Below are 18,834 nucleotides of genomic sequence, written 5' to 3' on the forward strand. Positions count from 1 at the left end.
TACTGAACTGTAGGCTTCAAATGGTTAAAATGTTAGCTTTTATGTTATGTCTGCTTGTCCATAATTAGAAAGTAAATAAGCATATGTGAATTCATTTTAATAAAAGAAATATCCAGAGGAGGAGTGAGAGAATGGTTGAGTGTGTGGGCAGCTCTGCAGTGACAGGAAACACAAGCTCAATGCCTTCCTTGTCTTGTGACTCTCACCCAAGGCTACTGCTGAGGAGGCCAGAGCTTTTATGGGGGGTTCAGAAAGGAGGCAGGACATGCATATTTGTCTGGAGTAAGTTGAGGAGGGAACCTAGTAATTTTTTATTTCCATTCAAGTTGGGATTAGACTGTTGCATGAAATTAAAGAGCAGGAAGTTTTATTGGGCAGTGTGACCAGTTTTCTTCCTGAGTAACCAAGGGTTTGATTTGAGCAAGATCCTAGACAAATCCCGGGCTGGATTCCTGGTGTCTGAGCAATGTCCTAGACTATGCATTCCTGGAACATCAGCTGAAAAGGAGCTTGGATATGTTCTCCTTTCTCTTGAAGAGACTGAGAGCCAGGGAATGACTTGTACTGATATGTGTATGGTAGGTGACTAAATTAGGATTGTAACTCAGGTCTCCAAACCCCTCAATGGGTAGTTTTGTCTAAAAAAAAACAAAAAACGACTTCTCTTCCTGCTAATTGCCCAACTGTTCCTTATAAACAAGGATCTGGTATATTCTCTTGATACGTCACACAATCCTTATTTAGAATGTTCCTTATGTGAGATTAGTCAAGACTGCTCTGTATCTATACTATTATGTTTTACCACTTTTGTGACACATTTTTTCATGCTTTAATGTATCTGAAAGCAGCATGCCACTGGCTGTTGCTGTTGGCCTGGCCCAAGTCAGGACTTGGCTGGCATCACCTGTGCCTGTCTATTTGGATCTGCCTGGAGCTTCCCATTGACACCTGTAGGTAAGAATAAGAAATCTATGGCACCAAAACTTGCCAAAGGAGTATCAGCAGTGTGGTAAAAACATCCCAGAGACAATAATGGAACTTTCTTTTGAAAAAGGTCATATTGCCAACATTTTTAGGTACGGGGATGATATTGCATAGGACAGCACTGAAAACACCAGCTTTGATCTGAAAAGTGATTCAGAAGAGCTTTGTTTTGAGTGATGACATTTTCTACTAATACACAAGAACAATAGATGGTTAAAAGAAAAACACTTTTTAAAATAAGCTCAAATTAGTGTTTTCATTAAATTTAGAATAAAAAGTCTAGGTGCTAAAATACTTTTGTAATGGCACATAAAATCATGTGAATTTTATATCCATTGACAACTTAGAGCTTTGATACTAAAACACAGGAAGGATTTAAAACAGACAGCATGAAGGAGGGTGAATATGATGGATGTACTTTATATATTTGTATGAAAGTAGAACAATGAAAACTGTTGAAATTGTTTTAAGAAGGGAGGGATAAGGCAGAATGGTGGAGGGGGTGACACTAGTCAAGGTACACTGTAAGCATATATGGAAGTATCACAATGAAACCCCCTGTACCACTAATATATGCTAATAAAATGGTTTTTTTTAAAAGAAAAAGAGCCCCATTTTTATCCAGGCATTGGCTATTTGAAATAACATCAGAATTAACTAAAGAGAGAAAGAGGAAAATGAAGAGAATAAGAGAACAGGAAGGAAGAAAGAGAAGGCAAGCAAGATAACAATGCCCAAAATCCTCAGTGATGTTTCTGTGTTTTGAAGATTGGTTACTAGGATTTCTTAAATCAGTATGTGCATCTAAAATGACCTTCTCACCTGTCCAATTTTATGCAGGTATGCACTCCATGAGGCCTGCACTTCTGGATCTGTTGGTTTTGTCTTGGTGTTTATGGTTGCATTAGACACACACACACACACACACACACACACACACACACACACACAGAAAGAGATAGAGAGATAGATAGAGAGAGAGAGACAGACAGACAGACAAAGAGACTAGATGCTGGCTACTTGGGAATAAAGGACACACACAGGAAAGCTCACTCTCCTCAGGGTTATAGGCAGATTTCTCCAATCTTTAAGAATACACATCTGTTTTATGTCAGATCAACTATTTGGCCATTGTTCTAAGATTGTTTTGACCCTATATCTCTCAAAGGAGAAAAAGCAATACTATAACACAGTGGTCCCAGCACTGCCCTGCTGTCATCATTTACTCTTCTCTGAGGCATCCGTGTGGTTAGGTGAAAGTGACAGGCACATTCTTCTTCCTGTGTCCAATGATCAAATTTCAGTTGTTGCATGTGCATATGTGTATGTTTGCATGGTCTCTGTCTTTGTCTCTTGTCTGTGTGTGTGTGTGTGTGTGTGTGTGTGTGTGTGTGTGTGTATGCATAAAGATTTGGTCTTGTCAGAATATAAAGCCTAGATTTGACCTAATTCAATTCCTGTCTTTAAGAATACCTTGGTGAGATTATATTACCGGTGAGTTCTTAAATATTAACAAAGAATGAGTAAAAGAGTGAACCTTCTCTTTGGGATAAGCTTATAATAATGAGTGCATACATACATTTATATGGCAATTTACAAGTCAGATGCATACATAACTTCACTGTGATTCAGGTACAAATAACCAACCCTCCTCACTGAGTGAATCATTAGCCAAGGGTGGCTGGGGAGTAGTTTGTCCTTTCTTCCTCCTGGATATCCCAACCTCTCTTTCTAAACTAGTCTGGCTGTTTTCCTGTCACGGTGGAAAGCTTCACTGTCAAGAACTCTCCTTTCTCAATTTATCACAGCTTGATGCCCAGTCCTTATGTTACTGGATTTATGTGTCAAGTGTACAGAGCTCTGCTTCTGCTGTTCTCATTTTCTCTTCCTAACAAGGGTTGCACAAGGTAGGAACAGTGGGAAGTGCGACTCTTGTGTGCATTCATTTTACAGTGGAGGGGAGGAATTTGGAACTAGGAGAAAGAAAGGAGAAGGAGAATCAACATTTTGGAGCCAAAGATCCAAAAATAATACAGTGGGTAGCACACATACACTCTCAGGACCACACATTTTGTCTTATTAGCATCTTTATGACTCTCTGTGGGAATAAATAATGTAAGAATTGTCCACTTACCTAATCTAGATAGCATAAATCACAAGAACCTTAGGAACTGCTTCCTCCAGTGACAACTGTTAAGATCAGAATTGCTAAAGTAAAAACTCAGAGGTAGTTAAACACAGGTCTCACCATGATGGCTGGGCTACCATTTTGCATAAGAGGTGTGATAACATCTCAAGTTTTCACTGCTTAACCTTTGATTCTGTGATCATTTAGAATCAGGAAGAAATTCCTATAACTTATCAGAGTCAAAATGTAATTACATGATTGTCACAGGCATCTACTGATTATCTGATTCATTCTTATCCAATGGTCAATTACACACGTTTCTTTTGTGAGATGCTGCCCTCAGCAGAAAGAAGAGAGTGATTGTTTCGAAGATGACCATGGACATCTGTCATCCATTACATCAACCCCTTGGAAGTGATGTGAAGATTAGAATTTTAATTGCAGAGAAGGGGTAAAGTTCTCATTAGCCCACCACCTCCCCCTGGCTGCATGTACATTTGTTTAGGAAGAAAGATTGAAAGACCTAGAGATGACTAAGAAGAGTATAATGAATGATTCAAGAATTTACAAATATTTTAGAGCACAGATAGTTGTAGACTCTTCAAGTTAGGAAGAACCTCAGAGGTCAAAGTTACAAAACGGGTTAACGACAAAATTTTTTCCTAAAATTGCAGAAGCCGTTCAGCTGTAAAAGAAGCTTAATTTCCAAGAAGTTAGGCCCATTTCACATACCTTTGCTTACATCAGCTTTTAAAATTCCCAAAACATTTTAAACTCAGTCTTTATTTGAAGGGAGAAAATATCTGTACCATTTAAAAAATCTTTTCTTTTCCATAGAGCCCTGTGACATCTTAAGTAAGTTTTTCATGTCAACTTTCCACATATTTACTATTTAATGTCTTAGGATGGCATTATTTAAACAGGAAAAGAATCATATAGTCGTAATAGATCTAAAAGAAACTAAGGCAAAAATTAGGCATAGTGTTTATAAAAATTCGCAATTGTGCTTTTCTTGCCTTTTTCTGTCACGGGACTCTATGTTTATGGATTAACTACAGTGTTGTCCTCTGGGCAGAAATATTTCCTTGTCTTTCTTGGGAATGCCATGCTGTTAGCCATATTTGTCTGCACTCATCATAACCAGTTCATGGCTTGGCCAGGTTTTCCTCATACAAGGAAAGGTCTCCTGTGTTATAGCTATAACCTGAAAATTTGACCAAGCCATTTTTTCATGAATGTTTCTAGTTAAGTTCATCCATTGGCTGCTTTTGTTTTCTGTGATTCAGTGGACACTCTGCCTTAGCTTCAGTTGGCACTTGAATGTACTATGTTATACCCTCAAAACATTTTCAGTTAAGAAAACAAGACTGACAGGAAGAAACAGAAAACATTGAATTAGCTATCAGTGTCTGAAGTAGGCATTCAGTTAAAAATATTTTTGAATAAATGGACTCTAGCTTTAAGTTCTGTTACTACTTATCCAAGAGAACCTGGGCAAATCACTTTTGTCCCATTTATGTGCCTGTTAAATATATGATTCCACTAGCTTCAAGTTACTATCGGGGACTTTCCTAAAGTACTTCTATCATTCTGCTGGGTGACAGAATCACCTAGGGGAGCTTCTATAGCCCTGGATGCCCAGAACTCACCTTCAGAGATTGGGTTTAAGTTGGTCTAGGAATGGGGCCCCTGCTTCTGCATATTTTTGAAATCTCTCTTGTGCTATCTTGAGCAGCTGCCCATGGTAGAAAAGACTGATTGATCTGTTTAGATGGATAAAATCCTAAATAGTCAGTTCAGGTTTCTCCCCTGGGAAGGCCTGAGGAAGGGCTTTAAGATTTGACCTGTCCTCCTTTGGACCTGCAAGCTCAAAGCATGTATCCTGCTCTGTCTTGTACAGTACTATCTAGGGTGGGCTCAGTCCCTGCAAGGGAAGCCTGTGATTTTGGTTGGTTACATTCAATTTAAGGGGAAGAATATAAGAAGCTTAATTCTGATTTGATAAAGCTGATGTTTGTATCTTTATTACAGGTCTTTACCAATTTCTTAATTGACTTCAAACTCAGGAGGAAGAGGGAGGGCTTTGATATGGCACATCAACAAACTTCACCAAATCTAGTACTCCCTCAGTGTCATGAGGATTAAATGAAAGAGCTTTGTAAAGAGTCACCCAAATGTTTACTCTTATCTAAGGCATTCCATCTCATCTAAAATCTGATTACATTGAAATGTAGGGCACACAGCATCACTTCCATGCTGATGGTCAGTTATAGTGCAGTATGAATACTGTTGCTGATTTCCTGTCACAGGGTATTAAAAGGAAGCAGCAGCATTCTATAGTGGGAACAGTGTTGAAATGGGAATCCAGAAGCTTGGATTCAAGATCCAGCCACATGGTGTCTTAGACAAGTTTCTCTTGGACCTATTTTTTCAAGTGAGTAAATTTCAGACTTGTAAGGCTTCTTCTAGCGCTAATACGCTAAGGAATGCTGATTAACTACTCACAAGGCTGGAAGTGGCTGGTATGATGGGTAGGACGTGTCTAAGGTCACCCATCCCCTGCAATGTTTTGGCTTTTTTATTTGGTATCAAAGAGTTAAGACAAGTCATCGAAGAATAAAGTTTCCTTCTAACACTAGTGTTAAGGAGAACTGGCAGCTTAGAGAATAGTTTTGTCCTCAGAAAAGGAAAGAGCTTGGAGCTACACCCAATGTTTTTTCTGTTCCTCCAACTCTGGGCCTATCTTCACTGAGAAGCCTCCCTATATTTTAATCAGAGAAGTGATAAGCTTCTTCTGTCTCAGCAAGTTTGAAACATTCACTGTTTTGCAAAGGGTATGTTCTTACTTCCCACTCTTTTTACACCACCTCATTAGCAACCACAATATTCTATATTTGGAAAACTACAAAAATGCTAGGTGTTCTAAGGTCACCAAAACGATGGTACAAAACGAGAAATATGGGGTGTTGTGATATCATTGTGGGAGTCAGTACTGTATTAATTCTGAGTTGAGATTGTGTGATTCTGAACTAACTACAAGATGTCACTGACCTTAGTCAGAAAGATGATCTCACCAATGAGATCATCTTTAGAGATACATGAGAGCATGTATCTATAAGTCTCTTGAGAATGAAGAATCAGAAGAGCTCTAGTAGAAAGAAAACTTTCTAGTAGAAAGAAAAGAAATTCATCTTTTATTCCTTACATCTAACAGAGAATAAATGCTAATACATGCTTAATTTATAGATTCATATGTTGAATAAATTCACTGAACAGATAAGCAACAATATAACAAGTAACAGGCAAATACAAATATTGTAAGGATTTTATTTTGTTTTTAAAGTAAATATTTGTTACTTAAGAATAAAATACTGTTATTTTTCCCAAAGATAGAACCAGATTTCAACAAAACAACTCAGTAAAATAAGGCACAATGTTTAACAAGGCAAAATCCACGCAGCAGGTTAGTTAGTACAAGATTACAATGTTTTGATGTGTGTGTATGGGTTAGGTACTCAAAGTAGCTTAAATTTTCCTTTTAGAGGATTTACTATTATAAGGCAATATTTAAATTTGATACAATAAACTATCTTATCAAGAAAAAACTTAGTTGGTGAATCATATTGGTAAATTAATTTGGCTTAATTTTAATTATATACTAAAAAGGTATTTCTAATTCACAAGATTTCAAATATTTAAAATTAAGAAATCAGATCATAAATAGTAATATGACCAAAGTAAAAGTCAATATATTTCAGTATCCACTGCTGATAATTTAAAGCCCCAAATTCTAAGAAAAGTTGAAATACTGGTTATTCTAAGTTTCTTCCATTACATTTTTCTCATGAATACAAAGTGAGTTCCACATGTGACGAACTTCAACACAAGTTTCTGCATGATTGTTGTACAGTGACTGTGAGTTAATATTCTTTTTCAACAAGACATCAATGTTGACCATTTAAAGTAGTGAAAAGATTCTCTTACACATCAATTATAGATAGCATCAACAAATTTATGCTTTTCAATACCAGCAACGGCAGTGTCTATCTTATCCCAGCTGCTTGACCTAGCTGGAATTTTGAAAAAGTGGTTTTATCCAATTTATTCACAGCCAAAGGAACAATGTCATCTCTGGTGGATGCAGATGGTCTTTCTGTCATGTTTTTTGGGTATGATAGTGTATAAATAACTTTCAGTAATCCCATAATTTTAACACATGCTAGATTGAGTACTTTTCCTGACATCACTTATTGAGACTGACCAATGCTGCTAGGTGACAGATGGTAGCATCCAAATCAGTATTACCTGTGTTAATAATGCATAGTGCCTGTTAGTGAATTTTTACTTCAATTATGAGTAAATACGGGCCAAAGGAATACAAAAAATAGTTTACATGTAAAAATGTTAAAACATCTCCCCTTCTTTCAACTTATACCATAAAGAAAACCACTGACGAAACAAGCTAGACCTCACAGTGACAGTATCTTCATATGATGCCGTACATACATATAGATTGAAGCTGGTTAGAACTGCTGTTATGTTTGGAGGTATCAGATAAATTCTTAAAATAAAATATTATATAAGAAAATACATCTTTCACCGATTTTATTTCAGGGCCCTGATCCTATGGCTTTGACCTCCGATAACAGTATACTGAGGTTCCCTCTCTGGAAGACCAACACTCATACACTGGGTCATGTTTAAGGTAAAGGGATCTCTCAGGATTGCAGTCTTTCTCCCTCAAGTCAAATGCAAAAGATCACGAGGCTCTTAAACAACTTACAAAATTATATTGCTTCCTAAATTCTGGGTTTAGAGTGAAGAATTTAAGGCACTTACTCTCACCATAAATGAAGACATTGGCATCTTTTAAAATATCACAACTATAATGAATATACAAAATTATATGCTATTAAGTTCATTTGTGCTATATAGGGTTTAAAGCTTAATATTGAGATGCTGATGGACAAGTACTTCTCTTCTATGCAGAAGAAATTGGTCATGCTGCCTAAAAACCTACACAATAGCCTTTACTGTGTTAAATGCCCAGCACAACCTAAAAGCTCACTATTCTGGACAAAATGGGGAGTAACATTTACAATGACATAATAAAATCTCTACAGGGGATCATTTAGGTGAAAATTAGGTATTTTAAACTAAATGCAGCTAAACTAATTTTATATACATATTATGGCAAAATTTTGTCTACACGGGGTGATATGAAAATTTGGAGAATAATCATTTAAAAAAAATCTAAATAGCTACTGCTAAAATGCCTTAAAAGATAAAACTTTATTTCCAGTATTTGCTTAATTTTTTTCTTTTTAACATACTGAAAGGATAAACATTAACCAAGGCTACCAGCCACATCACAAATTCCAGGTTAATGAGGGTCTACTTTCTCTCTTTGGGAACAGCAAGGTTAGCAATAAGAAAATGCCATTGCTTTCTGACTCTTTATTATGGAGAGTGGTGGACAATCTCCCAGGAGTAGCAGATACTGAATAAACCTAGTGACAAAGGCTTTTAGAAGGTAGTCATTGGGCCACTTAATACTCTTAAAATAATTCACTAGTATTCTAAAGGGCTTTCTTGGCTCAGGGATATCGCTGAGTGTAATTCTTCTCTTCTTTCAAGTTGGGAGTGATGGTGCATACCTATAATCCCAGCTACCTGATGTAGAGGCAGAAGAACCACAAGTCTGATACCAGCCCATGTAAAGCTGGAGAGACCCTCTCTCAAAAACAAAAAGCAGAAGTGCTGGGGCCGGTTGTGGCTCAAGTATAAAACAGTTGCCAAGCATATCCAAGGCTCTGGGTTCAACCCCAAGCACTGTGGGAAAATTTCTTTCTTCTTTTCTGTTTAAACCTGGTATTTACAATGTCTAGTAAAACTGAGCTGCAGTGTTATACTGCTTTGTTGTGTGTTTCCTATTACTTATATTTACATTAAAAATTTCGTATTTGAGGTACAATTACTTTTAAATTTGCTAACTTAAATTTTTAAATATCAAGATGTTTAGAACAAGTGACATCTATGACACACATGTAGAAGTAAAATATGAAGCTGGGTTTGGGGGTGCAGGTTTATAATCCCAGCAGTTGGGAAGCTGAGGCAGGAGGGTCACAAGTTTGAGGCCAGCCTGGGCTACTCAGCAAGACTTATGACTCAAAAAACAAAATAAAATAGAAGGTGCAAAATATGAACAGCCACCCTTGGGTTATTCAAATACAGGGCACAGTGAGAACCCTGATGAGTTGGTCCTTATGTCCATCAATCCCTAGCACCACGGAATGAAAACATCACCTGAGCTAATTTTCCTATTCTTGAGGTGATGTGAGAGAAGTGGATCCCAGAAATAAACACTCCTAAGAATGTCCATTCCACTTTCAAATATTAGCATTGAAGAACTTTAGTCTACATACAGTAACACTTTAAGTGGTTTTTTTCTACAGAAGTTTTGTTCCCTAAAATCATCCACGTGGAGCAATTCAAAAAACTTACTTTGATTTCTAGCACTCGGGAGGCTGAGGCATGAGGATCACAAGTTCAAGACCAGCCTGGGCTACTTAGTGAAACCCTGTCTCAAGAAATGAAATAAAAGAAACTTTATCTCATTATGAAAATTAAACTTTGTTGATTTTGTAAATCTCTTCTAAAAAACCAAAGTCCATTAACTAGATAAAACAAACATGACTCAGCAACTAAAGAGACAAACTACCATTTAAAATACATTGCCTGATATTTGACTTGGGAGGGATTATCTGATTATCTGGCTTCTGAATGACCAAGTCCCTTGGATATTTTCTTCTGGTTAATTTCTACAATGATCAGAATGAAAACAGGGAGGATATGGAAAAGAAACAAGGACAATCTTAGAAATTATTCGTGTCCTTCTAACAGGTAAACTTAAAAATTAAAAAAAAAAGGATAAAACTAACAGGTATAATGTAGATTTCACTAAAAGTTACCAAAGACAGACCAGGTATGGTGGGTCATGCCTGTAATCCCAGCACTTGCGAGGCTGAGGCAGAAGGACTGTGAATTTGAGGCCACTTAAACTACACAGAGTTTTCTAGGCCCACCTGGGCTACATGGTGAGACTCTGTCTCAAAAAACAAACAGAAGTTACCAAAAACATGCAGGGGCTATAGCTCAACATACTTGCTTAGCATGTGCAAGGCCCTGGGTTTGATCCAGCACCACACATACAAAAAAAGTTATGATAGTTGCATACTGATAGATTTTTAAAAAACTGTACATAACATTTTGCTGAAAGAACACTCCAGTGTTCATCTACGTTATATGGCACAGGCTAGAAAGAATTTCTGCTTGCAATTACTTACAGCTGTTAAAGATCAACCAGTAGAGCTTCTTTGTAGGAAGCTGGAAAGAGTAAGTAAGGTTAAGTGCTATATTTACATACCTACCTATTTATTTTACAAAGACTAATTCTTAAAAGATTGCTCAAACTGTAACTTAGGTCAAGTTACAGGCATGTTAAGTCAGAAAAACTTAGTCCTATCAATTTGAATACTTTACATTGTTTCCCATGAAAATGTTTCCTGCATCTTAACTAAGTCACTTATTACAAAGCGTTTTAGGTTTGACGGTAAGTCATCTTTACTTTTTGTACTTTTCCAGTCTGTAGCCTGCAGTGGCTCACCTGAAGTAGGCAGATACCTTATTACTTCTATTTTATGATAGAATCACTTGTGTATTATTTTGTTAGGCAGTAAGTAACATTACTTCTATAGATAGAGGCAGAAATTTTCTAAATAAAAATAATAAAAAGAATCTTACACTATAACAAGGTAAAGGTAAGGGGATTCACTATAGCAGCGTTTCACAACTGCAGTCATGAAACTCTCATGGTGTTTCATGAATGAACACAAATAAACACACAAACCCTGAATTATCTACAGTATAATTTCTTCTAAAATAAAAAATATGTACAAAAAAACCTAACACACATATATATCATTATTATACGACACTTGGCTTTTAAGAAGTAGCATGCCTTTAAGAGATCATTTGATGTTCTGATGCAATCTGACTTGTACATTACTTTATACTTAACATTTGCCAACTAGCCATTATCATTGTAGCTTGGCTATCTAATGATTACTAGTAAGTGTTGTATACTTACAGTTGCACTATTAGTAAATGTTTGTTACATAGTAAGCCAATAAGAATCTGTTAATTTCCAATAGCAATAAAATTTGTGAAATTTTTCTCCTATACCTTAAAGATACAAAATATTTAATGTTTTTTTTTCTATCTTATCAATACTTTATTTTCAAAGTGTTCCATAGAGTTTTGGAAACTTATTTTTATGTATGAACATAATTTCCTTGCTTCCAACTATATTTGGCTTTATTATGTTTATCTAGCATTAATTCTTTAAAATGTAGAGAAAGTAACTGAACAGATTGATCAAGATTGTGGCCTCTCAGTAAGTATAAAAGTGCCTTCCTTAAAAAGGATTAATTGCACATTGAAACAAACAAACAAACAGAAAGAGGTTAGATGGTCATGGGCTCAGAGTTAGATATACAGCTGTTTACCTCATTTTGTTAAAGCACATTTTAAAGTACTTTGCATAGTATGACAGGTTGTAGGTTGCTCTTGCATTATTTCTTGCGCATGTTTCTGTATCTTTGCTAGGATTAAGGCACTTTGACAGTCACTGCTAGATAACAGGTTAATAACAATGATATAGAACAAAGGAGAAGTGAAAAGTTTAAATATCCTATTTAAAAGTTACATTCTTTACTTCACCAGTTAGTTGGTCAGGAAGGTTTAAGTCCTATGTACCCACCCGTGAGTTTACATGAATAGGGAGGGCTGTAATGCAGAAATAAGGTAATGTAAGGAGAGGGCTCATTCTGTTAATGGTGTAGTGTGCAACCTAAACCCAAGGATAACCTGGCAATAATTAGGGCTTTGATAATTTCTTACTTTCTTCATCTCAACTGCCACACGTTCCATCACTCATGACCTATTATCCCACTGCTCTTCAGAATGTACATTCTGCTGTGTGATTTACAACTTGAGTAGAAATCACAGTCAACCAAATTTAAAACTGCTACTCAGAGTAAATTACAGTCAGAGGATCCAAAAATGGAACTGGACTTGTTCTTGAACAGGTAGATGAAACACAGAATGTTTTACATCACCCTGACTCTTTCATGGATGTGCAAAATTAAGACAATAGAGTTTCTAGCCAACTTCAACTCTGTTCTCTTTTCTAATCACCTTTCCTCAGTTTTTTAGTGTTTTGCAACATCCCGCACAGAATTCTCTTCAACCAAGAAGAACTTTCTGCATTCTGTGTGCGGCAACGCTGGCTTCGTCTTCTGAGTCAGATTCGCTCTGGGATGTGGAGCTATGCGAGGCAGAACTGCAGGGCGAAGAGCATTCTGGCGAACACAAGTAGTGCATAAGTGGGAGGCGGTACTTCCCACAGAAGTCCACAAACTTAATCTGTCTGACGCAGCAGTCAAAGTAGACTCCTAGAGGGGAAAGAACACAAATAATCAGAAGAAAGCAAAGACCACAGTGATTTTCAACACTTCCTTCAACGTTCTCTTTTGGGCATCTTAAGCAGAAGTAGTAGTTGCCTCTATAAAGCTGTGTATAGAATACTAGAAAGTCTTAGGAGTGGCAATCTGGCTGCAAAGAGAGGGCCAGGAGATTTATCTTAGGGAGCTGGGTCAGAGGATGCTGTTTCCTTAGGATCTTTTCTCTGGGTGAGCTGGAGTCTAGTGGCTGATGGAGGTTACAGGGTATCAATAGTGCCCCTTTTTCTATCCTCCAAGCTACCTCCTTGGCACTGCCCTACAATCTGGAGACTAAAATAAAACAAAATAAGCATGACTTTTAGTAATGATCTTAAATAAATAATTATAAAAAGATTTTCAGAAAAGAGATGGCATCCGTTCTTATGTACTGGGAAGGCAAAATTGAAAGAAAAAAACGCTGATATTTTTATAGGCTCTAAATTTACAGCTGCAAAGCTGATTCACTGATGATCTCCCTTGGTTCTCACATCATTATATATTCTCTGACAGAATATGGCTCCTAATTTGGTGCTCCTGAATTGTGGCCCTTCAGGAAAGGAGAAGTACAGCCAGAGCTGAGGGGAAAGCAAAGGTTGCTGTGCCTTGGGGCTCAAGCTGATCCTTAAAGAGACATAGCACCTCTCTAACATGCACAGGTCAAACCAATGGTTGCAGTATAACCAGACTGTGTGGAACTTTGGGTCCCACAATCTCTCTGGAGGGGAATCTCAACCTTTACACAATACCTAAGTTCCCCAATGCTATGTATTTATCACATAAGGGACCAAAATAAAAAGACATGGGTCAACCAAAGAAGAAATAATGATTTCTGCTGTTTTTTTTTCTTGGTACATCCACATTAATCTTTTATGGTATACTTGAAAAATTTATAAAGTAGACACATTCAATAAACTGGTCAATCAATAGACTGATAATAAATTCCCCAAACCATATAAGCTTCCTAAAAACAGATGGGAATAATAAAATAAAGCATTATGGAATCACTATGCAGCCAAAATAGTGCAATAATAGTGTGCAAGATCTTGGAATGTAAAAGAGAAAGTGGCTCACAAAATATACAGTTCAACAAGGAATTTCAAGGGGAAATCTCTAATGGTTCGTTTTATATATCTCAAATTTTAAACTGGTAATTTTTAAAGCATTTGTAAGTTAAACAGCATTTCAGTGCCCTAAAGAAGTCATTAAGAAATCATGTATGAGAGAAAGAGAGTTCTTGTAGAAGGCCATTTTCAGAAAAGGACAGGTTCAAAGCAGACTACATTTAGACCATTAGGCCTGAAGACCTGGTGTGAACTTGACCTGTGCTTCCCTGTCACTGCTAAAGCCAATTCAGGAAAGGAGACCCCAGAGAAAATTTATGCACTCATTATTTGACACAGCACTGCAACCTCTACTTCTAAGACTGGGTGACCATAAATAGCCAAGAGTAAATCTTTCTTTTTTAAACCCAAGGTGTCTTTTTTTTTTTACTCTTGTAACAATCTTTGGGAAATTTAATTGTTTTCCCTTTTTCACCTCATAACAGTTTCAATACAAGATGAAACTTTCAGGAAAAATCTCACATTATTTTGATCATCATTATACAACATTCCCTTAGTACTTACATTTATCTTCAACACTAAAACCTTCCTACACCTTCCATTAAAATAAGACTTCTTAAAACGTAGTATTTTATGAGGAAGTCAAAATAAAATGACCACCTATCAGTCACCAGTTCCTACCCAAACACCCCGGAACTTCAGGTCCTACACAACATGGCTTTATAGAACCGTTTCACTCTCTCATTTCTCCTTACTGCCTTAACTATAACGGTTGAGCCAAGTTGTCACTTACCCAACCCTCCACCCCACACTGTTCTGTCTCTACTTTGCTCTGTACATGTGAAGTGTTTCCCATCCTCAATCCTACCCTCCCCAATTCTAACTCATCCCTCAAGAGTTCTGACATCTTTTCCAGATCTAAGTAAGTAGACTGGCCTCCCTTAGTTTCCAATAGCACTTTGAATTCTTTGGGATACTTAAATTACTCTGCACCATAGTATATCATTTGTTTAATTCTTTCAAAAGACCTAAACTCAAATTTTGAACCATGGATTTAAAAGAATACAAGGTTCTGGGGTACATTCTGAAACTGGCATGCATTCAGCCAATTTTCATACATCTTTAACCATGCTCTATAAAAGTATCTGATACAAAGAATGATGAGGCTTGTGTCCAAGATGGCGGCTAGAAGGAGGAAGCAGAAAGCAGGCCTCCTAAAGTAAAATCTTGGAGAGACACTGGAGATATACCTTACAGGAAAAACCACCCAGAAGAGGCAGAACTTTGACTCCTCCACACCTCCAGCCTGCGCATAGCATCTCCACTTCACATTAAACAGAGAAACCAGGAGGGCTCCTGAGCTGCCGCCAGACGGCAGCACCCAGACGGCTTGGGAAGATGCAGACCACAAAGTGAGCTAAGCGGGATGTGGTACTCCCACAGACAACCCTGGGCCAGATCAGCCCAGGTCTGTCCGGGGTTGACTGACCCCCACCCAGGGGAAAAAAACCAAAAAAAAAAAAAAACCTGAATAATAAGCAATAACAACAAAAAGACAGGTAGCAAAGAGGGTGGGACGTCCTGAGTGCTGAACAGGGGGGAGAGGGGAATCCCTCACAAGCCAGCTGCAGATGGCAGAAGCGGTGGCACACACCCAGCAACCAGGAGCAGGAAAGCTTGTAAAAGTGGTGGTGGGAGGAAAACTCCACAGGAGAGGGGGGAAGACCCTCTCTTCCCACATAAGCTGTAAATAAACACGCAGGCTTGAGAAAGCGGGTGCAGTGTCACCTCCCCCAGTGTGCTTGGAAAGGGAAAAGCTTGTAGCAGTGGCATCGCACCCAGGAGAATTCTAAGTAAACAAAGCCTGAGGGGCTAGGCGAGTGTTAAGCTCACTCCTGAGATGTGCATAAATAAAGTCTCCAGCAACAGCTGGATGACAGCAGCAGACAGGTGAGCCACAACCTCATACAGCCATTCACAGAACTGTCTCCAGACTCTTTTTTTTTCTCCCTACCTTTGATGACACAACACTGAACTACACCTGCATGCTGAAAAACTTATTGACACTGTATTGCATTTGAACTTGGGACACTTTGTGGTGTTTTTTTTGTTTTGTGCTGTTTTGTTTTTTTTTAGTTTTTGTTCCCTTTTGATGAGACAACGATAGAACTACTACTGAGACACCATCTCCAGGATTGGGGGCTGAGGGACTAACACCAAAATTATTAAGACTGAAACTTTATTGAATTTGAACTTGGAGATTTATATATATATTTCATTTATATATTTTTTATTTCAATCCACTCTCTGTCTCTCTAATGCCTGTTCTGCTTACTGTTGATTAGTACACTATCTCTCCCTGTTTATATCTTTGAAACTTTTTTTGTTGTTTTTCTACTTGTTTGTTTTTCCCTTTTTCTTTAACTTCTTTGCTTTCCATCTCCTCTCACCCTTCCATTCTAAATATCACCATTGTTATTATTACAAGCTAGAAAATACTTAATTGCACACAGTACAGGGACAGTAACAACACCAAGGGCAATGACAGGAAGACAGAAAAAACAGGGAAACCAGTTTCCCCACAGCAAAAAATTAGTACAGGAACCAGAGGAGAATGAAGAAAACAGATACTCAGATCCAGACTCCAACAAAATGAAGATAAACTATGCCAAAGAACCCAATGAAGCTCACAAGAATAATCTAAAAGAAGAAATACTACAGGTAATCAATGAGAATTTTATAGAGATGATACTGGATAGGGTCAACCAAAATGTACAGGAGACACTCAAGAAATTCCAAGACAACAAAAAATAGAGAATGTGAAAAAGCACAAGAAGAAATAAAAGAAACCACAGAAGCACTGTATACACACCAAAGTGAAACAAAGAACATGATTAATAAAGAGATAAATGAACTCAGGACAAAAATAGACAACATTAAAGAGGAAACCACCCAGGATATGGAAAACCTCAGAAAAAAGAACGAAACAGAATTGCAAAACAAAATGGAAGGCCAATCCAGCAGAACAGAACAAACAGAAGACAGAATCTCAGAACTTGAAGATGAGATGGTAATTAAAGGAAAACCCAAGAACTATTAGTTAAACAACTCAAGACCTGTGAAAAGAAATGCAAGAACTCACCAACTCCATCAAAAGACCAAAACTGAGAATCATGGGCATCGAAGAAGAAGAGGTGCAAGCAAAGAGAATGAGTAATATATTCAACAAAATAGTAACAGAAAATTTCCCAAATCTAGAGAAATCTATTCCCATACAGATGCAAGAGGCCTCCAGAACACAAAAGAGACCAGATCAAAAAAGAACTACCCCATGGCATATCATCATTAAAACAACAAGTTCAGAAACTAGGGAAAGAATACTGAAGGCTGTAAGAGAGAAAAAATAAATAACATACAAAGGTAAACCCATCAAAATCACAGCAGACTTCTCAACAGAAACATTAAAAGCAAGAAGAGCTTGGGGTGAGATCTTCCAGGGACTGAATGAAAATAACTTCAACCCCAGGATACTCTACCCAGCAAAACTAACATTCAAAATAGATGGAGCAATAAAAGTCTTCCATGACAAGCAGAAACTAAAACAATATGTGACCACAAAGCCACCACTACAAAGGATTCTTCAAGGGATTCTGCACACAGAAAGTGAAACCCAACATAACCATGAAAGGGCAGGCAGCACCAAACTACAGGAAAAGAGAAAGCAAGAAAGTAGAGAGTAACCTCAACTTAGGTACACACAATCAAACCTTCAAACAACTAAGACAACTAAATGACAGGAATCACCACATACTTATCAGTACTAACACTTAATGTTAATGGACTTAATTCCCCCATCAAAAGGCACCATTTGACGAAATGGATTAAAAAGGAAGATCCAACAATTTGTTGCTTACAGGAGACCCATCTCACCAACAGAAATAAGCATAGGCTAAGGATGAAAGGCTGGAAGATTTACCAAGCCAATGGCCCCCGAAAACAGGCAGGAGTAGCAATACTTATCTCTGACAAAGTAGACTTCAAACCTACATTGATTAAACCAGATAAAGAAGGACATTCCATACTAATAAAAGGGGAAATAGACCAAAAGGAAATAATAATTATCAACCTATATGCACCCAATGTCAACACACCCAATTTCATCAAACATACCCTGAAAGACCTAAAAGCATATATTAACGCCAACACAGAGGTTGTGGGAAACTTTAACACCCCACTATCATCAATAGATAGGTCATCCAAACAAAAAATCAATAAAGAAATCCAAGATCTAAAATATACAATAGATCAAATGGACCTACTTGATGTCTACAGAATATTTCATCCAACTTCTACACAATATACATTCTTCTCAGCAGCCCACGAAATAGAAAGGGAAGGAAAACTGCCAAACACATTTTATGAAGCCAGTACTACACTTATGCCAAAACCAGGCAAAGACACCTCCAAATAGGAGAACTATAGGCCAATCTCCTTAATGAACACTGAGGCAAAAATCCTCAATAAAATAATGGCAAACCGAATTCAACAACACATCAAAAAGATTATTCACCTCGACCAAGTAGGCTTCATCCCAGGAATGCAGGGGGGTTCAACATACAAAAACCAATAAACGTAATAAACCACATTAACAGAAGCAAAGACAAAAACCACGTGATCATCTCAACAGATGCAGAAAAAGCCTTTGATAAGATCCAACACCATTTCATGATAAAAGCTCTAAGAAAACTAGGAATAGAAGGAAAGTACCTCAACATTATAAAAGCTATATATGACAAACCTACAGCCAGCATTATATTGAATGGAGAAAAACTGAAACCATTCCCTCTAAAATCAGGAACCAGACAAAGATGCCCACTATCTCCACTCCTATTCAACATAGTACTGGAATTCCTAGCCAGAGCAATCAGGCAAGAAGAAGGAATAAAAGGAATACAAATAGGTAAAGAAACTGTCAAACTATCCCTCTTTGCAGATGACATGATCCTATACCTTAAAGACCCAAAAAACTCTACTCAAAAGCTCCTAGACTCCATCAATAGCTATAGCAACATAGCAGGATATAAAATCAACATAGAAA

General features: G+C 37.4%; 1 protein-coding gene across 1 annotated transcript in view; it reads right to left on the minus strand.

Annotated features, from left to right (window-relative positions):
- Positions 1–6,408: 6,408 nt before the first annotated feature.
- The window catches only part of Lrrc58 (leucine rich repeat containing 58), a 28,247-nt gene continuing 15,821 nt past the window's right edge, over positions 6,409–18,834 (minus strand). Inside the window, exon 4 of the mRNA XM_020162133.2 lies at positions 6,409–12,627. Coding sequence (XP_020017722.1) covers positions 12,419–12,627 — 209 coding nt within the window. The 3' untranslated portion in view covers positions 6,409–12,418. The remainder of the gene's footprint in view (positions 12,628–18,834) is intronic.

The sequence above is a fragment of the Castor canadensis genome, chromosome 5 (assembly GCF_047511655.1).
Source record: "Castor canadensis chromosome 5, mCasCan1.hap1v2, whole genome shotgun sequence".
Classification (NCBI taxonomy): Eukaryota; Metazoa; Chordata; class Mammalia; order Rodentia; family Castoridae; genus Castor; species Castor canadensis.